General features: G+C 21.2%; 4 protein-coding genes across 4 annotated transcripts; 2 read left to right on the plus strand and 2 right to left on the minus strand.

The window, feature by feature from the left end:
- Nucleotides 1-210: 210 nt before the first annotated feature.
- PY17X_1119300 (conserved protein, unknown function) lies at nucleotides 211-6,176 on the minus strand (the record flags this gene model as incomplete). The annotated part of the gene is made up of 14 exons (XM_022956502.1): nucleotides 211-288; nucleotides 413-515; nucleotides 626-1,008; nucleotides 1,118-1,229; nucleotides 1,328-1,389; nucleotides 1,575-1,639; nucleotides 1,723-1,813; nucleotides 1,911-1,985; nucleotides 2,165-4,785; nucleotides 4,928-5,033; nucleotides 5,171-5,319; nucleotides 5,501-5,634; nucleotides 5,767-5,892; nucleotides 6,088-6,176. 14 exons carry the CDS (start codon nucleotides 6,174-6,176, stop codon nucleotides 211-213), a joined length of 4,194 nt encoding a protein of 1,397 aa, XP_022812399.1.
- A 1,117-nt stretch (nucleotides 6,177-7,293) lies between these two features.
- On the plus strand, nucleotides 7,294-8,551 carry PY17X_1119400 (conserved Plasmodium protein, unknown function; the record flags this gene model as incomplete). Its single annotated transcript, XM_022956503.1, has 3 exons — nucleotides 7,294-7,627; nucleotides 7,731-7,953; nucleotides 8,122-8,551. 3 exons carry the CDS (start codon nucleotides 7,294-7,296, stop codon nucleotides 8,549-8,551), a joined length of 987 nt encoding a protein of 328 aa, XP_022812400.1.
- A 1,083-nt stretch (nucleotides 8,552-9,634) lies between these two features.
- PY17X_1119500 (conserved Plasmodium protein, unknown function) lies at nucleotides 9,635-12,846 on the plus strand (the record flags this gene model as incomplete). Its single annotated transcript, XM_022956504.1, has 2 exons — nucleotides 9,635-10,106; nucleotides 10,226-12,846. The coding sequence occupies 2 exons, from the start codon at nucleotides 9,635-9,637 to the stop codon at nucleotides 12,844-12,846; spliced, it is 3,093 nt and encodes a 1,030-aa protein (XP_022812401.1).
- Nucleotides 12,847-13,343: 497 nt separating this feature from the next.
- Nucleotides 13,344-23,200, minus strand: PY17X_1119600 (conserved Plasmodium protein, unknown function; the record flags this gene model as incomplete). Its single annotated transcript, XM_725828.2, has 3 exons — nucleotides 13,344-13,574; nucleotides 13,718-13,804; nucleotides 13,952-23,200. The coding sequence occupies 3 exons, from the start codon at nucleotides 23,198-23,200 to the stop codon at nucleotides 13,344-13,346; spliced, it is 9,567 nt and encodes a 3,188-aa protein (XP_730921.2).
- Nucleotides 23,201-24,139: the final 939 nt, after the last annotated feature.

Here is a 24,139-nt window from a genome sequence, read left to right on the forward strand (position 1 = left end):
AATTTTAAAAGCATTTTATTTAAAACAGGCAAAAAAAAAAAAAAAAAAAAAAAAAATTAAATAAATAAAGGTTACTAATTAGTTGCAAAATTAAACATGTTAATTTAAAAACAAAGAGAAATGGCAACATCATAAAAAAAAAAAAAATTATAATTCAATAATACAAACAAATAAACAAAAATACACACATATATGGATTTATTTATTTATTTAATATTTACTAAGATAACTTAATAACTTTTCCTTGTATATATCATTTATTTTTTGTATCCCCGATTTTAGTTCTTTCTGAAAAATGAATATATAAAATAGGAGACAAGACAGATGAATATATGTGAAATTAATTTATATAAAATGTAAAATAAATATTGCAAATGTAAAATAAATCTTACAAATGTAAAATAAAGCTTACATATACAATTAGAGATCTTGTACTGTCATGGAAATTTAATTTCAAAACATTTTTCATAAAAGTTAATTCTTTATAACACCATTCTTTTTTAACATTGGTTATTCTACAAAAAAAAAAAAAAAAAAAAAAGTATAAAAAATAAAGTATAAAAAATAAGAGTGTAGAGTTGTGGAATTATTTATATAACATTTAATGTGTTAAATTTAAGCTTACGTTTTATTTTTTTTATAAGATGAAGTATATTCGTTTAAAATATAATCATTTTTATAAGTCTTGACATTGCAATCTATTAAATTATCATCATTGTTTGAACTGTAACTTCGAGTATGATTTTGATAATTATTTTCAAGAGGAGTATCATTAAATATTTTTTCCGAATTATTAAAATTAGTAAAATTTGAATCTTCAATATTATTATTTTCTTCATTATTATAACTATAGACATAAAATATTAATTTTTTATTGTCATTTTTATCAATATATAAATCAATTAACATTAGAGGATAGCTAAATATTATTAGTCCATGATTTGCATGATTGTTTGAAGGGATACATAACAAGAAGTTTGTATCATCTTCAATATAATAGCAATTGAACTAAAAAAAAAAAAAAAAAAAAAAAAAAAATGGAAAATAGCTAGCTGTATACATATATATATGCATGTACATATTTTATTGTATATATTTTTTTTTTTTAAATTATTACAATTTTATTATTATTTTTCAAGTAGCATTTAATCATATTTTTGTTTTTTATATCAATTAAAGCCGTTATAATGTTATAGCTAAAATCGAATGGCATGGTAATAGTTTCTTCACTGAAAAAGAGGAAAAAATGTGTTCGATATGGAAAGTTGGGGGTTAACTATAAATTTATTGCTGTTTCATTTATTTATTTTATTTCTTAATTTATAACCTTTCTGAGCTTGAGACAATTTTGTTCAATTTTTTGGATAACCCATCCAGAACAAACAGGGCCTATTATGTTAAAATGGTGGAAAATGGTGAACAGGACAATTGGAATATTATTTCACACACACACACACACAAATTATGAACACTTCCATATGAACATGGTCAGGCAAATTTAGTGATTAACACAAAAATAGCGAATATATCGTCAACAAAATATAGTGAGTTTCTTTAATTTTTTGTTTTCTTACATGAACATTTCTTCGGTATATTTCGATTTGAGAAACTGGGTAGAGTAAATAATTATCATCATTGTCTATAAATAAAAAATTGGTCATAATTATGAGATTGTTCAGAATATTTCACGTTTAGCTATTTTCTATTTAATTTTATACATACTATTTACGCCACTTATAATGTTGATCAGTATGGAATCTTTCGAAATATTTATTTTTTCTTGAAAACAGTTTTCATAAATTTTACACTCCTCCTGTTGGTAATAAAACGTATATAAAATGTTTTTATATAAATATGTTTTTATATAAAATTCATACAAAATAGTACAGACAAGGGCTGATCAAACTTACCCAAAATATTTGACATGCTTTGTATTCCATTTTTCCAATGAGGGTTTTAACTTTATTTGCTAGCTTTTTCTTAATCTAAAAAAAAAAAAAAAAAAAAATAAATAAAATAAAATAAAATAAAATAAAAAAAAAAAAAATGAACGATATAAGCAATATGAAAAGCTTAAATAAATCATAATAATATAAATATGTTTGTTATTTGTAAAAGTTTGTGTGTTATATATACTTTTTTTTATTTGGTCAAAAATTCTTACTTTATTTATTAATTTTAAAAGAGGAAGAGAGAAATGAATGCAAACAGAATTGTCTGTTATTTTTCCAATATAAATAAAAGTTAAATTAGTTAACAGTTTTAATGTAATAATTCTTAAATATAAATTATTTATATGTGTATTTATAACATTCCATAAAAGATATAAAAAATTATATTTCGAAATTTTAAAAAAAGATATATTAATATTATTTAAATCAGAATTATAATTTTCTATATAATTATAAATAAATTGTATAGTTAATAATAGATAAATGTCTGATATTTTATTTTTTATATTAGTTTGATCAGATTTTTTAATATTTTTTTCTTTTTGTATATTTGTTAAAAGTATAAAATTTAATAATATTGGATTACTTAATTCGTTATATTTATTTAAATTTTCATTTTCTTTTTTTAAAACTTGTTTTGTCTTATTGTTTATATTTGAATTATTTTCAGATTTATTTTTTTCCTTTTCAAGATTTAAAAATTCTATAGTTGTATTTCCAAAATATTGTTCTATTAAATTTGAAAACATAATTTCTTCTTCAATATTATATTCGGGTATTAATTCATTAATTGATTTTGAATAGACATTTTCATAATCTATATCATTATTATATTTTATTTGTGTAATTGTAGTTTTTTTTTTATAAGGATCAAAAAAATAATTATAAAAAGGCGGATCTTTCAATTCGTTTAGTAATATTTTATGCAAAAAATTTACTTCAATATTTTCTCCAAATATTAATGAATATACAATATTATTTATTTTTTTATTTTTTAATATATTTAATGATCTAATTAGTATAAATAATGATATATTTGTATTAATAATATAATTATATAACACTGTAAAATTTTTTAATGAATTTGTATAACATATTGGATGTAAACATAGACTTAATTTGAAAAGATGATAATATATATTAACTATATTTAAATTATTATCATAATAATTTAATACTTTATTTATATATGAATTAAAATTAAATATATATTTATAAATATCATTATTTATATTTTCATCAAAAGTTATTTTTTTTGATAATACTGGAATAGTTAAATGTAACATATCCCATATATCTTGTTCACTATTTTTTTCTAATATCATGTTATTATTATTATTATTTAATATTTTTTTTAATTCATTGATATCACTAGAGCACCAAGAAAATGAAAAACAACTTGAAAAATTGTCTTGATCTAGGTCGTTATCTTCATTTTTATTTATCTCGGAACCATCATTATTTTTATCAAAATTTTTTTCAACTTTTGATTTTGGTGTCTTATTTTTTTTTTTATGCAACACACCATAACTTGATTCCATTTGAAAATATATTTTTTTTTTTCGTCTTTGAAAATATGAATTTTTTAAATCATTTTCTTTTATATAATTTGTGTAATATTGATTTGGATCTTGTTTTTTTTCTGTCTCTTTTTTGTCTTTTTTAGAATTATTTTTTCCTTTAAAATATAAAAAATCATAAGCACTAGTTCCTTTTTTTTCTTTTTTTTTTTTTTTTAAACTATTCCGTTTTCCATCTGTTAAATTACCTTCTTCATTTATTTTATCTTTTTTCATATTTTGGTATTCTATATTCTTAGAATCTTCTATAAAAATATTTTCCTCATTATCATAATTTTTCTTATTTTTATCATCCAAAAATGTGCTCGAATTTGTGGATGATAGACTAGATGATGATAAATTTTTAAAAAAATCGAAATTTTTATTTTTAATTACATATTCTCTATCTATGAATTTTAAAAAGGGTATACCCTCATCGTATTGTGCATTAGAAATGTCATTAGATGGGGGCATTAACTTTGGATGTTCATTCGTTCCGTCGTTTTTACTCATTTCTACAGTTGTAAGGACTTCCCTTTTTATTTCACCAAACTGTGTATGTTGTATATCAATTTGGTCATTTTTTTCCATTTCCAAATTAATATTAATACTAACATCATTTTTAGATAAATCAAGTATCACATCTGGTTGATTATTTTGAATAGATGGTAAGTTTTTTACATCTGTATTTTTATCAATTTGTTCAATAATTTTGTGATTAAATATTTTCGAAGTATCAATATGTTGATTATTTTTCGAAAAATATAAATAGTCAAAACTTTGATTTTTTTTATTTATTTTAAACTGAGATTCATTTTGTTGTTTTATATTTTGATCATATTTATTTGAATTATAAAATTGAATATCATCATTATTACCATCATTATTATCATCATTATCATCATTATTATCATCATTATTATCATTATTCTCATCATTATCATCATTATCATTACCCTTTTCATTATTTATAAAATCACAATATATAGAATTATGAAATGACCCAATAATTGGAAAATAAAAATAAATAATTAATTTTAATATTAACATATCATTAATTTTTTTCTTATTACAATTAAGCATATCTTCAAAAAAATATAAGACATCATCTATTTCATCCAAATAACTATTAAATAATTTATTTAATTTTTCAGATTCTTTTATTTTTGAATATATCTTATTTATTTTTATTAAATAGGTTCGCAAATAACAAACTAAAACTGTGAAAAACGAAGATCTCAGTAAAATCAAATTTTCTATCCCTTCATCTTCAACTAAAAAAAAAAAAAAAAAAAAAAAAATGAAAAAAATAAACACAAAATATACACATAAAATATGCATATAAATATGCACATAAATATGCATGGAAGCAAAAATGGAAAGTCAGATTTTATAAAGAAAGGTGTACAAACTTACTTTTAAAAATATTCAAAATAATATTTTTCACATATGTTCTTGTAATTATATCATTGAACTTGTACAATCTCAATGATTCGGTGTATAGTGGAAACTTTTTATTTTTCTTTAAAAATGGGGAAAAAAAATGGAGAAAAAAATGGAGAAAAAATGGAGAAAAAATGGGAAAATACAGATGCATATGAAGAAGTGGCATCTTTAAGACGACGGGCATAGACGCAGTGGTTGGTTCTCTTTTCTTACTTCGTTAAAAAAAAACTTAGAAGTATCATAATTTAAGAAAAACGATATCGATTTTATCATGGAAATATAGTAGGGAATGATATCCTCATCTTGATTTATAAAAGTTGTATATATTAGATTATTAATTTTATTATTACTAAATATGTAATCTAAGAAGTGTGGAAAAAATGCAAGTGTGCATGTAAATGTGTATATACAAATGTGTATGTAAACGTGTATGTAAATGTGTATATACAAATGTGTATGTAAATGTATATGCATAAAATAGTTGAAAAATATAAGATCGAAAAAGATGTAGACATATAAGAAGCATTTAAAATGTTTTATTACATAGAGAAATATCTTTTTGCAAATTTTGAATCAATAAAGTTAAAGATTGGTAAACTTGAATTCTTATAGTTTTATTTATATCTTGGCGAAGTAGATAAATAAAATGGGTAAAAATGTTATCTTCACAAAAGTACCTATTGATATAGCAATTAAGAAATTGGAAAATAGCAACGATAATAACAAAGATAATAACAACGATAATAACAATTTAAGCAAAGCACCACATTTCTATGTCTACGTTATATATATATAGACTTTTTAATTACTGAAAAATTTGATCATCATGTTTGTCACCCCATATTATTATTTGTGTTATTTTTCTTAAAAGTTCGGTAAAATTATTTGTATTAACATTATTTAAATTTATGTTTACTAATTTTTCAAAATAATATCTTTAGTGAAAAAAAAAAAAAAAAAAAAAAATATTGGAGAAAATATAAATTTGTATGTATACACATGTATATGATATGATTAAGACATTATAAATGTTTTATATGATAATATAAACATAGGATAAAATAATATTGTGTAAATATGACATAAACAAATAGGATATTTTATTTATTAATTTTTTATTTTGAACACACCTTAAATCTTCGTGAGTGTATATTTCTTTTTCATTTTTTGTGTTTTTAAATTTATCATCAAAATTGGCAAAGTTAAATACATTCCACATATTTACAAAAATTGTTTGTTTTTAAATTTGGGTTAATCATATGTTATATTACATTATATATGGGAGTATAAAAATTGATACTATATATAAATTTTTTTGGAATTTATGTGGAAATTATTCTTATTTAAGATAATAATAAATATTATCATGATATATTGTTTATATTATATTTTTTTATATAACAATTAACACAACAGTTTTTTTTGCTATATTTCTCTTCATTTTTATGATTAATTTTAATTTTACTTTTTTTTAGTATTTATATATTTTTTTTTTTTTGTTAAACTTATGCAGACGTAAATAAAACTTAATAATTTTTGTTTTTCACATATTTTCATTTATTTATAACTTTTTTTTTTTTTTTTTTTTTTTTTTTTTTTTTCTCATGTAGGAACAACTTTATATGCATAAATTCTGACTCGTGGAATTGCGTTATTTTTATAAAAAAAATATAAAAAATAAATTATATCATAAGAAATAAATTATCATAAGAAATAAAATATACCATTTAATAAAATGCAGTTAAGATAAATGTATATAAAATGATTATAAGAAGAAAAATACGCAATCTTTTAGATTATTATATATAATGATTATGTATCTTTTGTTATGTATATGTATATAATTAGCACATGGAAATGAAGGAGATTAAAAATAAAAAAGAGGAAAATAAGGTTTGTTCCCCAAATGAATCAAGTATATATTTACAATGGAAAAAAATAAATAAGATAGTTGATAATTTAAATTATTTACACCTTAATTACTTAACATAGAAAGGAAAATATTTCCCCCATCATTTTTTTCTTCATAATATTATGATTTGTGCATAATATATATTTTTTTTTTCTTGCCTGTGCAGGAGGAAAAGTTAGTATTAATCCTAAAAAGCGGAATTATGAAGATTTGTCCGAAAATATGAGTAAATAAAGAAAAAAATGGCAATAACAGACGAGTCGTATCAATGTGGATGTGGCATCCACATTCACATTCGCATTCATATTCACATTCATGTTATGTTTTTGCTTTTGTTTTTGCTTTTATTTTTATTTATTTTTTTTTTCCCACTTTGCAGATATAAAAAGCGTCTTAGCATTTATTCCACGAATTGTCCAATTGAATGAGAAAAAAAATGAGTAATACGAAAATAAAAAAATATATTGTTTTTCTCATTACATTGTACACAATTGTAGATAATTTTATATTATCATTAAAACGAATAAATGGAAATAGTCCAGTTTGCCAATTCATAAAATTTGGAAATGGAATTTTTAAAAATATAAGACAAAAAAATAAAAACAAAATTTATAATAATTTAGTAAATTATAATGTCTATGTACCAACCAATTGTAAAATTTCAAAAATAAGCTTTGATAATAAAACCATTCAACTTGAGAAATTTCCTTTAAAGAATTATAATATTATTTCAATTGATTATGGATATACATTTATGGGTAATATAAATATAAATCTGTATTTGTATATATAATTTCATAAAAAAAAAAAAAAAAAATTGTATATTTTTCAATTATTTTTATCATATATTATATAATACAGGTTTATGTCTTGTGTGCAAAAATAAATATATATATGAAAAAATTCTTTTTAAATATCCAAATTTAATTGATCGAGAAACCTTTGATTTGCCAATAAAAGAAAACACAATATTATTCTATCCTATCCATTTTAAAAATTATATTTTTAATTTTTTGAATTTTTTTCACTATTTATTCAAATGTATATATAATACTAATCTTCTTGTAATAATTGGATCTAACGGGTTAATCTAAAATACAAAAAAAATATATGATAGATTGAAAAATTCGAACTTATCATCACACATATAATCCTTGAATTATTCTCTCAAAACAATGAACTATTACAAACACACACACACATATATATATGTATGTATATTTTTACTTTTTCGCATTTCAACATTTTATAGATATCATATGGATAAACTGTCAAGCGATATGGGTAAATATATGTGCTATTTTATTAATGAAAATGAGGAAAATATTGAAAATTCAATGAAAAATATGTTATTTAGTGTAAATAATAAATTAATTACATTTCCAAATAATGATAATATTTATAAAAAAGAACAAATTATATTTGAAGAAAATTATAGTTTTCATTTAAATGACAATAAAAATAATTTATTCAAATTTTTATTAAAAAATTTTGTTACAAAAGTAAAGGATGAAAATAATACATTGTTTTCAAAATTTTACAATAAGGATTATAAATATAGAAAGGATAGTATTTCTGCTTGTTATTTGTCTTATTATTTTTTGAAATATTATGATAAAAATATTAATAGTTTTTTTTTACCATCAAAAAATATTAATTATGTATATCATATAAAGAAATGATAAATATCAAATTATTACGAATCTTTCCATATATTTTAGTTATTTAAAACACCATATAATGTACATAATATTGGTGTATATTTGTATACTACATAAATTTTCCATTATTTTTTTTTTTCAAATAAAAGATCGTATTTTTTCATAATTTGCAATATAATTAATGTTTTGTTAATAATTTTTTTGTTGTAAAACTTTAACATAAATATATAAAAAAATGTAGCAAAATGAAATCAACTATTTGAGAATTCGTGATTTTGCGAAATGATGAGTTTGTATATTATATTATATTATATCATTATACTATTGTTACATTATTATACTATTGTTACATTATTATACTATTGCTACATTATTATATATATACATGTTTGTCGCTCACTGATACATGTGTAAACAAATGCATAATTATAGGAACTAGCGAATTTCAATGGTTATCACTATAATATTATATTCTTTAATTGGTTTCCCTTATTTAAAAAAATGAGAAGAAATAAAGGATAAAATAAGTAATTATATATTTTTTTATTGTAATATTTCTGTTTATATTATTTATATATCTATTCAATGAAAATTGAAACAGGGAAATTTTATATGCCTAGATGTTTATATGAATATATGCCAGCATACTATACATATGTTTGCGCATAAATATATTATTGCATATTTTTTACGCATCCTTCACTCGTTCGCATTATTTTTTATTGCCGTTCATTTTTTCACTATTTTTCGCTATTTTTTCGCTATTTTTTCACTAATTTTTTATTGCTGTTCATTTTTTTTGGTATTTTTTATTGCTGTTCATTTTTTTTTGTTATTTTTTTTGCTAATTTTTATTGCTGTTCATTTTTTTGTTATTATTTGTCATTTTTTTTCATTTTTTGTCATTTTTTTTCATTTTTTTTCATTTTTTTCATTTTTTATTGGATACCATCTTTATTTGTTTGGCTTCCCCCCCTGAAGAAATGAAAAAGAGCAAGGATATAAAATGTACATTATTATAGTTCAATCGAAATGCTTATAAAAAGGAGGGAAATAAATTAACATATTTGTTTGTGTCCCTTTTCATTTTAAAATAAACACAAGATGACACAAATTAATGAAATAGAGTTTATTGAAGAAACTGAATATTTCAAGTTTCAGCATGGGGCCTCTTTTTGCATATTAAATGAAGAAAATAAAAGAAAAAACACAACGGGAAAAAAAGCGGAAAGCACAGTGAAAAACACAACGGAAAGCTTAAAATTGGAAAAAGATAGCATTTGTAACATTTTCATAATTAGCAATGTAAAACAAAAAGGGTTATATATATTCAATGAAAAAATAAATATTTTTTCCTTGTCTGATTTTTTATACAAAATTGATAATGTTAATGAAAATATAAATATAAAATCAATACCTTTCTTAGAAAAACCAAAATTAATAGAAAATAATAAAACAGATGATTTATGTTTTATATATACTGATAAACAAAATATATATATATTTGACTATGCCACTGATGAAGTTAAACTATACTGTAAAATTGATATATCTATAAAAGGCTTCAAACACATAGGTAAGTATTTTACATATGCACATGTTTATTTTATATGTGCACATGTCTATGCTATATACTCATTTATTTACAGTATGCTTACATAACAATTTGCACACATTTTATTTGAACATTTTTAGAAAAATATTCCTTTTTGGTATTGAGCGAAACAGAAGAGGTATTTATTTTGAGCGAAAAAATTATGTACAAATGCAACCAATTCAATGAAAAAATTAATAATATAGATGAAAAAGATAATGTGTTTTTATTTTCACTTAAAGATACAGAAAAGTTTATTTTAAAAGATGAAGATAAATGTATAACTTATAATTTAGATAACATTAGTAAAAATATTGATATAATATATGAGACATGTAATATAATTAGTACAAAATTTTTACAAGTTGATACAAAAAAAAAAATATATATATTATTTGTGGTAGTTTTATATAAAGATGATAATGATGTAACAACAGTTACTTATGATATCCATATAGAAAATTATGAAATAAAAAAAGTGAATTATTCAATTAATGATTTTTTTTTTGAAAATTATAATAAATTATCTTTTATTAAATCTGTGTATATTAGTGAGTGGCAAATTTTAATTGCTATTTCATCCGGATCATGTGAAGTAGTTATATATACAAATAATGATAAATTTATTGAAACAGATGTAAAAAATAATGATTTAAAAATATTATGTATAAAAGAAGGTTATAAAATAAATACAAGAGAATCAAATACGTTTTTTTTATCATTATTTATTTATTCTAAATATATAGATAAAATTTATAGGAAAAGTAAATTAGGTAATGTTCCATGTTTACAAAATCCTGTTGTTTTTTTTTTGTTACAAGAAAATAAAAAAATTGTAATTGAATATTTAGATCAATATAAATTAGAAGATAATAATGATGAAATTTCTCAAAATAATAATAATCAAATAGTTGAAAATGAAATGAAAGAAGTTAGTTTATTTATGCCTTTAAATCATGACATTATAGAAATATATAACCCTACTATTCTAAACTTGTTTAATTTTTTTAATCTCAAACAGATATTACCAGAAAAAGATAATACTACAATTGGTAAAGAAATAAATGAAGTTAAGAAAAAAAAGGAAAGTATATTTGAAATATTTAAAGGGATTGGGAAAAAGGAGGTGAAAGCGGCTCAAGATGATACTGTCAAAAAAAATGAGGTGGACAAACAAAATGAGGTGGGCAAACAAAATGAGGTGGACAAAAAAAATGCGGTGGGCAAACAAAATGAGGTGGACAAAAAAAATGCGGTGGGCAAACAAAATGAGGTGGGCAAACAAAACGAGATGGTATCTATGATGGAATTTCCTGTAACTTTTAGTGAAGAAAAAAATAGCCCATTAGAAAAAATAATACAGACACAAAAAGAAATAAAAAAAAATTCGATTATTAAATCTAAGGAACAAAATGATGAAATGAATACAAACAAAAATCTTTATGAAAATAATAATTTTGTTGTTAAAAAAATATTAAATAAATATAACAAATTTTTAAATATTGGAATGTATTTACCAGATGATATATTACACAAAGAAAATATATATATCATAGAAAAAAAAAAAATTCCAAAAATGAGTAGAAGGAAAAAAGAATGTTACTATAATAAAAAAGAAAAAAAAATTGTCTTATTAAATGTGTATGATGATGATAAACAAAATGAAAAATCTCCAAAACAAATAAATAATGTTCAAGAAAAAGAGAAATCCGAATTTTATGATTATTTTCATTGTGAAAATTTTGATTTTTATAAAACTGAAAAAATATCGGATGAATATTGTGAAAAAATTGTGAAAAAAATAGAAAAAAAACAAAAATTTTTGTTTGATATAAAAAAATTGTTCGTTTCTCAAAAGGAAGATGATAATATTTATTGTGATGTAGATAGTGTTGAAGAAAATGACGAAATTATAGGAAACAAATGTGAGGAGAGAAAAAATTGTGAAATAAAAATGTGTATATCAAAAAATGAAATGGTTAAATGTTATAAAGATTTAGATTCTTATTTTTCTAAAAATAAATTATTAAAAGTTAATACAGAAATTTATGATATATTAAATAAGACAGATAATAGAAATATGCTAGAAATCGTTTTGTATAATATATTTTTACAAGGAGATTTAAAAAATTGTGAAAATTTTATTTATTTTATTTTAAATAATTCATATAGTTCTTCACCCTTTTCTAACTCATTTTTTCTCCTCGAAATGTTTATTTATAATTTTTTGCGTCCTTACATAAATAAAGCAAAAAGTAGATCGAATAACGAACCAAACGAACAAAACAAACAAAAAAAATCGAATAAAGAACAAAATTGCAATTCTCATAAGAATGGTCAAATATACGATAAAGTTGAAAAAAAAGTAAAATATAAAATTGGTAAAGAAAATGATAAAAACAAAATAATAGTAAAGGATAGTGACTATAGTACCGATAATAATAATTATGATATTATATGTAAAAAAAACAAAAATGAATATGTTTCTAAAGTTATTCCTCTTTTTTCTAATATAATTAACGAGGAATATGAATTAAATTTATTTCAATTAATGAATTACAGTATTGACTTTTTAAATAATCAAATTTGTAATTTTTTTTCACATAAATTATTACCAATTATTCTTGAAAACAATCTTAACAAAATATATACAGACTTGGATTTAATAAATCATTATATATATAACGTTATTTTATCTCAAAAAAATTATATCAAAAAATGAACCAATAAAAAAAAAAAAAAAAAAACACCAAGATATACCAAGATATACCAAGATATACCAAGATATACCAAGATATACCCTTTTCCATATCTATATTTATGGAAATGCGTCAATTTAAAATATAAAACACCCTTGATCTAATCATATACTACGTATTGACTACATGTGTGTTTTTTTTTTGTGTCTGAAATAGTTTCCTAACTTTTCCCAACATTTTCTAACATTTCCCAACATTTCCTAATTTGGATAATATATCATTAATATTAAAAATTATAATTTTAAAGTTATAATTTTAAAGTTATAAACAAAAAAAAAAATATCAAATAATATAGCCGTGCACATATCGTCAAACAAATAGACATCTACACGATAAAATAGATTGTAGATATTGTCAGTGTGGGAAAATGAAATACACATGTACCACATATTTTAAAAAATTCGCTAGTTACGATCTTAGGAAATGTTTGCAAATTACGATCTTAGGAAATGTTTGCAAATTACGATCTTAGGAAATGTTTGCAAAGCTCGTTCATAATGTCTTCTGAATTGTTAATTTCCTTTTTTTTTTCTAAAAATATTTTTTTCGATTTTTTATAAATTTTAAAATATTTATTATATATTTGACAGTTTTTCTTATTTTTGTATTTTTTCAAAGACTCTGTTGAGAAATAGACAAGTTGTGGGCTTTCTGAACACAACTTCATAATTCTGTCAATTCGTTTTACATTCTAAAGTGGAAAAAATGAAGAAAAAATGAGAAATGAAGAGTGATGTGTAGTGATATGAAGTAGTGCGGTGTAATGATGTGGCTAATGCCGCAATACATATCAATAGCCACCCTTTGTGCACAATTTTCACATTTATTTATTACTGGTAAGATATTTTTGCTGACAAGCATGTTTGCCTGCAATCCTAAAACTACGCATAACATCTCGGGGAGACATATTTTAAATAATTTCTAAATAAATCAATAAAAATGAATAGAAAAATAAATAAAATCATGTAATAATCAAATTTATTCATTATGCATCTTAATATGAGATAATAAAAAAAAAAAAAAAAAACACATAGTCTAGAACAGGAAAATAAAATAATGATAAATTACCTCTGCAATCCAAGTCAATTGTAAAACTGCATTTTTGCTTAACCATGTAGATATTTTAACTAAAACATGATAATTGTTTTTTTTTTTAAGTATAGACATATTTTCATAAATATTATTATAATTTTTTTTTTTCAAAATATTTTTTTTATAATTTTCATATTTTCCTGGAACGAAATCACTTAAATAATTTATATCATTCATTTTTCCAAAATCATTTATTAATTCATTAGTTAAAATATCAGAATTGTATTCTTTTTTAAAACTTGTTTCTAATGGAATAACTGATTCATTATCGCATTCGTTGCAACTGCCCCCATTGCAACTATTTTGATTGACATAATATGGTTCTATATTACCATCGTTAAGTGGACTATGGCCATTTATTTCGACTTGTGTAGAATAATTAGCATCATATATGTTAGTTTTATTTGTTAAGTTATTAAATTTTTCTTCGCAAGGTTTTAGATTATTTTTTTTTTCCAAATTTTCAATAGGGCTTATCATATTATTATATTTTTCTTTTTTTTTTTTATAAGAATTTCCATTTATGATTCTATAATGCTTAGATAATAATTTATAGCTAAACAAAGATAAAACAAAGTTAGTTGATTTAAATTTTTTTTTTTTTTTTTTATTTTTCATTTTCATAAGTCTGTTTACCTTTCTCGGTGCAATAAATAAGTCTGAGCATAAAATAATACAAATAGAAAGAGTATATTGTATTTGTATACTCAATATTAAAGCATGTAGATAAAACATATCATCATTATTTTGACTATTATTTGCATAATTGTTGTCATGTAATTTGTTTGTTTGTAAATTTGAATTTACACAAATAAAAGAACCATTTTTATCACTTTTTATACAATCGCTTGAAAGAATTGTAGATTCGCCAATATTTATAAATTTATTATCATAATTTGAGGAAGTAGATTTGAAAAGAGTTGAACTAGGGAATGTGTCCGATAAATTAGACAAATGTGTAGGACTGTTAGATGTATAATTCATTGATATATTTGTTTTATAAGATTTATAATTTTGAAATGAAGTAATATAATTCATTATAATCTGTTTTTTTTTTATTTTTATATTCAAATATTTAGATGCTTCTAATATCTGCTTAGATGTAATGTTATGCAAAATAGATGAATGATAATAATAACTTTTATACAATTTAATAGATAAATAATATAAAAAAAGTAAAATATTTTGTAACTTAATCATATTTTTACTAATATCTTTTATTAGTATCTTTTCTTTTCGATTTTTCATAAGAATATTTAAATTTTTTTTATTAAACAAAATTAGTTTCACAATATTGTTTCTTCTTAATAAATAAATCAAAATTTTGTTATATTTTATTATCATATAATTTACCCATTTATTATATAAATAGCATTTATTTATAATATGCGAATATAATATTTTTTTTTTTTCAAAATGAGGAAATATATTTTCTACAACATTCTCACTTTTTTTTTCATTTCCATTCTTCATCCCTTTATCAAAATTTTCCAAAATTTTATTCACCATTTTGTTTTTTTTTAAATAAGGCAATATACATCTTCTCATTCCCGACTCTTCTCCATTTTGAAGCCTTTCCCCATTCGGTTTGTCCACCCTCTTTATATAATGGTGGGAAATATTTTTCATCACACTTTGAGCAGTTTGATATTTATTCACCAAAATAAGGATATGCAAAATGTATGAACTACAACGAAATTTAAATAATTGTTGTGAATATTTTGTTCCAATTTTTTCAAAAAAATATATCCATTTTAGTATCTCAATTAAAATAGTTTTTAACTCTAACTTATAATATAAAATACAAAAATAAAAATTTGCAATTTCCCATGCAGTTAGCAAAAAATTATCATCAATAAAAATATCCCCAATTTCCATAGGAAAATCTAATATTGAAGAATCAGACATTTTTTCAACTTTATTCAAATTTTGATTGTCTTTGTTTGTTTTATCAGTTTTCTCAATAATAGTAGTAACTACAGTTTCGCCCATTTTTGAATTCACATAATGATCTATAATTGCAATAACAAAGGAATATTTTTTTTTAATAAATAAATAAATATTATTATATGTATAACCTAAAATAAATTTACAATTAATTGCTATTTGTATATATTGTAAATATATCTGTATTTTATTTAACCATATAGATGATATATTATTTTTCATAATTTTATAAAATAATTTATTTTTTTTAAATTGCTTTTTCAATAAATTTATACAATTTAATAAATAAAAATATTTCTTTTCATATTCTTCATACCATTGTATATCATATACTTTTAATCTTTTTTTTAATCGTTTTAATAATAAAATATTTTTTTCAAAATCGTCACATAAATTTTGTCTATTTTCTTTATGCAATAGATTTACTTTTCCATTTTTATTCTGATCTACATCTGCTTTCAAAGTTTTATTCATTTTTTCGCATACATTTGAATCTTCTTTTAATGTTGTTTTTGTAAAAAATAAATTTATTTCATTTGAGGAGATTAACGTATCATCTAATATAATGTTATTTTTATTTTTTAAATGGAGAAACGATGGAATTTCTTCCATGCTTAAATAAGTTTTACATATACAATGTATAGATGATAAAAAATATGAACAAAGTATATCATACTCTTGGTCTTTTTTTTCTAATTCATAAAATAATTTGTTTTTTCCTGACCATTCTTCAAGTGAATAACAATTAGGAAGCAGTTTTTTGGAGTTAATAATTCCAGGAAGAAATTCATTATCTTCTATCAAAAAGTCGATACCATTATTTCCGCCATTATTTCCGCCATTATTTTCGCCATTTTTTAAACCAAAAATATTCCAATACTCTTTTAAAATGAAACCATTTCTTTTTTGTAAAGATGAAAATCTTTTTATATTTCGATTTATTAATTCTAGTTTACTATAATCAATATTTATTTTTTTACTATCTATTTCATTTTTTTCAAAACTAAAAAAATTGAATAACATATTATTTATTTGATAAAAATTTTCACAAAATATTCTCTCAATCCATACCCACATATTATAATAATTTTCATATATATAACTTGGCATTGGAATAAATAAATTTCCATTTTCTAAACTAAAATCGTAACTAAAAGAACTTTCCTTATTACAATAATATGTGTCGATTTTATTTAACATATTTTTATCATTTCTGCAATTTTGACTATCCTTATCAACTTTGCTAATATTAATATGATTGTCTTTCGCTAATGATTTGTCTAAATTCGGAGTAGAATTTTCAAATTCGAATTGTATATAATCCTTAAATTCATTATTTTGTAAATTATGAAAACTTTTTTTTTTACTTTTTTTTGAATAGATATATATAGACAACGAAATGAACTTTTTTTGAGCATAATTTAGAAAAATGCGAAAAAATTTTCGAATTATTAATATATTTTCAATAGTATATTTTCTATTATCATATATTAAATTAAATATTTCAATAATTATTAAACACAATAATTTTTCAAATTTGGTTTTAGTATGATATTTTACAATTGTATCAATTTTTCTATTTTTAAATAAATAATTCATTTCATTTTTTTCTATATTTGAATATCTTCGTTTTTTTAAATTATTTATTACATTTTCTTTATTTGTCCTTGCGTTGTCAAATGATTCACTTTTATTTACCCAACAGTTTTTATTAACTTGGCTATCATTATTCAATTCTCCAAAATCTCGATTTTTCTCAACTTTATTAATTCCTTTTATTTTCTTTAATTTTTTTATACATTTAACTGTTCTCAATATACTTAGCCTTTTTTTTACCTTCTTTTCGTGTGTTTTGTCGCGGTTCATTTCGTGTATTTTATCTCGGTTCTTTTCGTGTATTTTATCTCGGTTCTTTTCTCCATTTCTACACTCCGGGCTGTTATTACACTCACCTATACTTTCAGAGTGTCTACGTTTGATAACATTTTCATTATTAAAATATTGTGCACTATCTGAGGAGACTGCTCTTCCAAACGGTTTATTTATGATGTCGCCACTGTTTTTGTTATTCCGTCTTCTTTTGAATTTTTTCTCGGGGAAAATGTCAGACATTGCCCCTGAGGCTTCGTTTGAATCAATTCCTTTATGAAAAAGGTTCAAATAGTAAATAATATTATTATTTTCAACATAATCCTTCAAATTTTGGCTTATAGTAATGTAACATGCTAAGGCCATAAAAATATAATCTAAAATAGTTTTTTCTTGAATAAAATAATCATTTTTTAAATAGCTTGAATGATAATTTATCACCTCTTTAGATATTTTATAATTCTTAGAAATAACGATTTGATAAAAAAATTCATGTTCAAACATAAAAACAAGACTTCCATTCTTTTTTGTACAAATTAATGATGAGTTTAATAAAATTCCAATACAATATTTTTCAAATATTCTACATGCATCAAAAAAAAATTGTATTTTATTATAATTAAAAATATAGCAAACAATCTGAGAAACTATAATTAAAATTCCAATATCTAACAAAGGCCAATCTAAAGGACATTTCATATAAATTTGTTGCATAAATGATGAGAGTTTTTTATTCATTTTTTGTTTTTTTCTATTATTTTCATTGATATTTATACAAAAGTTATTATTTTCTTCATTGCCTTTTTTTATATATTCCTCTGTCTCAACAAATTCATTTTCATCATTTATAAACGATTTATATAATTGTTCTTCTTTTTGAAAAAGGAAGATCATTAAATTTTCTGCTAAATACAAATTATTATTATTTATCAGTTGTAAAATTATATTTATCCATCCATGTTCATAAAAAAATATTCCTTCTTTATTCGAGGGGGTATTATATAAATTTTCCAAGTTATTATCAGATTCAGTTTGTAAAAAATTGAAAACATTTTCATGCTTATCAGAATGGAAAGATTTTGTCATTTTATTCCCATCATCTTCATTATATCCATTTTCCTTAGTGTGCATATTTTTTTCACTATCTTCAGCTTGGAATAAATTACCAATTTCAACTTTTTGTTCACTTTGATTTTCTGTCACACCATCTTTTATTTTATATATTACACTTTGGCTAGTTAAAATTTCTTGAGAATTTTTAATTTCATCATCCATTTGTGATAAAACACATGCTTGTAAAGAATGCATGGAATTAATTTGTTTGCTCTTGACTTGTTCATAATTTTGTGTATTATTTTTTTCTAAAGGTAAATCAATTTTTCGCTTTTTCGTATTATTATTTCCACAAATGTTGCTATTATTTTTGGTGATATAACCAGAACTGTTATTAATTTTGGTATTACCACCAATTTGAGCCTCTAAATTTATCACATCTATCTTATTTTTTTTTTTGTGAAATTTTTCATTTTTATCACAAAATTTTTCATTTTTATTACAAAATTTTTCATGTTTATTACAAAATTTTCCTTTTTTTATTTTAAAAAAATTAACATTTTGATTATTTAAACTGAGATTATAATTTTTTTTTAAATTAAAAGAAAAATTACTCATTATATATTTTTCCTTCCTCAATATTATTTTGTTCGAATATTTATTTAACGAAAAAATCTTATTGCCAATTTTATTATTTATGTTACTATATTTACCAACTTTGGGTTTTGAAAAATTTACACACATTTTATTTTTATATAGTAATTTGTCATCATTTAAAAGTGTAACAGAATTTGTTTCATTTTCATCACTACCCAAACAATAAGTTATTCCAAACTGTTTACTATTAGCATATGTATCTTTAATTAAATATTTTCCTTCATGTGTTTTAATATATGACATTTGTTTTTTTATACATTTCCATTTTCTTCTTTTTTTCTTTCCATTTTTATCCTTCAACAACTTAGTATTATTAGCTTGATTCTGATTATTTTCAACATTTTCAACATTTTCAACATTTTCAACATTTTCAACATTTTCAACATTTTCAACATTTTCAACATTTTCAACATTTTCAACGTTTTCAATATTTTCACAATTTTTTTCGTGTTTCAATTTTGCCGTCTCCTTTTCCTCATTTTTTTGGAAATTTATATTTTTTTCAAAATCGAATGTATTTTCTTTTAATTTTTCATCAGTATGTGCACTTTTGTCATATAACAATCCATTAATATTATTTTTTCCTATTCTATCTATAATTGTTTCTTTGAATATTGTCACTATTTCATCTATATCATTATCTATATCATTATCTATATCAACTGAGGTTTTTTTTAAATTTATACAATTCAAGTTTTTATTTTTTTCGTTCTTTTTCGAATTATTATTATTCATTTCATCTTTTAACTCATTAGATTGATTACTGATATTGTATTCATTTTGATCGCCTTTCAAATTGCTTTCACTTATGTTCATCTTTTCAAAACAGGATATCATGTCGCTTGGAATAAAACTACTATTATTTATTATTTTATTATTTATTATTTTATTATTTATTATTTGTTTATTTTTTTTATTATGACATTTTGACCCGTCTTTTATTTCTTCAGAATTCTTCAATAACATTTCCATATATTTACAATCTTTTATTATTATATTATTTTCATCATCATTGTAAATTTGATCATTTTCTTCATCGTTGTAAATTTGATCATTTTCATCATCGTTGAAAATTTGATCATTTTCTTCATCATAAGATTTGTATTGACTCGATATTTCCCCCTTTTTGAATATATCGTGATTATTACTTATTGGTTTTTCTTCACAATTAAAATCTTCACTTACATATTTTTTTCGAGCTTCACTATTTTCATTTTGATCAGATTCATTTTTTATCAAAGATGATATGCATTTCGTTTCTTTGTAAAAAGAAGATACTAAATTATTCTCATTATTACAACTAACAAAATCTGTTTCATGAGAACAAATTTTGGAATTTATTTTTTTAGTTTCAATTTCTACACAATTTTCATTTATTAATTTGGAATTATTTTCACAATGTCTATCCAGATCCAATGAGATATATCTCTCATCTTTTGAACTTACACTTTTCTTGTAATTATGTGTTTCTTTTAATGCTTTATCAAATTCATTAATTTTTGTATTAATATTTTGAATCTTTCCTTTAGGAATTTCGTTTTGGCAAGAGAAATTATTTATATCTTTATTCACCAAAATATTGGGAATCTTTTTAACAATTGTATACTCTTTATCTAAATTTGAAAATATAATTTTGTTGGGTAACAAATTTGATATATCAGATAGATTAATATCATGTAATGGTAATATATGTGTTTCAGTTTCTGGATATGTTTTTATGTCATTAATTTCTCCTTTTATATTTTGATATTTTTCTATTTTAAGAATATTATTGATTGATGTATTATTTTCATCGGTTTTATTTTCACCATCTTTATCGATAATTCTATTTAAAGAGGAAACGGAACTAGCTTTAAATTTTTCTATATTTTTTAAAATGACATGTTTCTTTTCATCTATATTTAAATTACGTTGTATCAATTCTTCAAATGCGTTTTTATTAGTTCTATACCTTATCAGGTTTTCCAAATCTGCATTACTATTTATTTTATCTATTACATCTATCGTTTTATATCCTTGAATGGTTCCCTTTCCTTGTGTATCTTCATCTATCAATATATTTTCTTCTGTTTGTTTTTCATTATTAACTAATATATTGTTTTTACTATTTCCGGTGTTTTCTATATCATTAATAATAACAGTATTAGATGTATTAGTATTATTATATTGAGTCGTGTTATTAGATTTTATATTAATTGAATTTCTGTTTCTAACTGCTGTTGAATATCTTCTAAGCATTTCTTGTTTTGTTTCAATAGGATTTTTATTTTTCATTAAATTATTTTGTCCTTTATTTATTGGACTGCTCTTATTTGTTACATTACTACTTTGCCTCTTCAAAAATGACAAAGAATCTTTTTTATTTGATATGTTTACTTTATTATTTTTTTCTTCTTTTTCTTCTTTTTCTGGATTCATAATAGTATCAATTAACATTCTTTTTAAATTTTTATGAAATACATCATCATTTGCTATTATTTTCAAATCTTCATGTCGTGTTAATTTTTTATCACGAATAGACGTATAAGTAGGTGTATAAGGATTTTTTTTATATGGAATTTTTTCATTTTTATTAAGACCTTTTAATAAAAACGGTTTATTTTTATTTTCTTTTAGATTTATATTTAAATTATTTTTTATTTTCCTATCATTTATTGTTTTACCACACATTTTTACTTTTCTATTTAGTGTGTGTATATTCGAGGGAGGTATTTTTTTTAAATTATCTAGAATTTTTTTATTTATACTATTATGAGTAGTTAGAGGGAATTGATAATTCATTTTTTTCATCATTATTCCTGTAATATCTTTTCCTGATTTATTATTTTCATTTAATTTATTTTTTATAAGATCTTGTATGCTCCGTTTAGTGGTATGCTTTATATTCTCCTGAATAAGAGATGTTCTTTTACTGACTATACTTTTATATTTAGTGAAATCCATTCCCTTTTTAAGATTTGATATGCTTGAATTATTTATATTATTTGATTTAGGTGTGTTATTTGTAATATCTTTTGTATTCCATTGTCTGGATTGTTTATCATTATTTGTTAGAGTAGTTTTATTTATTTTTAAAGGTAGAAATCCTTTGTTATTATTTTTAATAGTATCGTTAAAACTTTTGTTTTCCTTTTTATCTAAATTTATAGATACATTTTTTAATCCTGTTATATTTTTATTTGAATTATATGATTCATAATTTTTCGTTTGTATATCTATAATATTGTTTGTATCTTTTTTCAGTTCTACACTGGTTTCTTTTCTTTCGTTTATTTTATTCTCTTCTTTTCGTTTTGTATTTTCTGGTTGATTATTAAAGGATCCTTTCATCAGTTCAGTATCATCTTGTCTCCCCAATATCAATCTCCCAGTTATATTACTGATTACACTCCTAACATTTTTTTTGAAAAAATTAATATAGCTTCCATTTTTCTTATTTATATTATTTTCGTCTCCAATTTTACAGCTATATTTATTCCCCATATTTTTTACAGACACTTCTTTATATGTCTTATTATTTGAATCAAAAAAATTGGATATCCTTTGCACATTATACGTGTGTTTCGAATTTTTGTTTTCATGAGACAATAATTTTGGTTTTTGATCATTTTTTGAAATATTCTTATTTAAGCAACTATTGAGCATAATATCGTCCTTTTTATATTTTTCATCATCTGAGAACTTGTTATTAATTATCATTTTATATGGCTTTGTTTAACGAAACAATGATTTCTCAAATTATATCAAACCCCAAATATATCTTGTATATTTTTCTTGCATATTTTTGTGAATATAAGATATTACAGGAAGTCAGTCATTTACAATGAAAAAAAATAACAAACAAATAAATAATATATGCATAGGTATATAGTATAATGATAATTATACAATTTTATCGTCATTTATTTTTCTAAATTTCAATATTTATTTGATGATGTCTGCTTAATCTCAGGAATGCCAAAAGATTATGTGTCTATACATCGGTTATTTATAACATTCACATAGAATTTGATAAAGTAATGCATTTTTAAGTGTAAAGAAACAAAACGGTATATATATTTGAAAAAAAAAACTAAATGGTTCATAAATATAAATTTAAAATATGTGTAAATAACAAATTTTCAGCATTTTCTTTATATAACTTATTTTCTATTGTATATATGTTAATAAATTAGTAACACAAAAAATGTAGAAAATAAAAAATAAGACACAGTGGTATAGAGAATTAAAAAAAAATTAAGAATAACATAAATAAATAAAAAAAGGATGAAAAAAAAAAAAATAATGTATCATTAATAATACGTCGAAAATAATTCAAAAAATTGTCAAAATAGACAATTCAAAAAATATCAATGCATAAAAAATTAAAAATTAGTAACTCACTTAATTTAATTAGTGTGATATAATTCAAAATTTGTTTATATTTATAATGGTTATATATATATGAAATGAAAAGTCATAAAAAAAATATTTTTAAATAGAGAAACGACAAAATGGAAAATTGCAGAAAATGCGCAATTTTCCAAATTCTGAATAAAATATTATCTTTTTTTTTGTTAAATTAAAATTAGAGAACATAAAATAAAAATTAAGATAAATAAGCAATGTAAATATTTAATTTTTTATAGTATATTTGTT

Source organism: Plasmodium yoelii (genome assembly GCF_900002385.2).
Source record: "Plasmodium yoelii strain 17X genome assembly, chromosome: 11".
NCBI lineage: Eukaryota > Apicomplexa > Aconoidasida > Haemosporida > Plasmodiidae > Plasmodium > Plasmodium yoelii.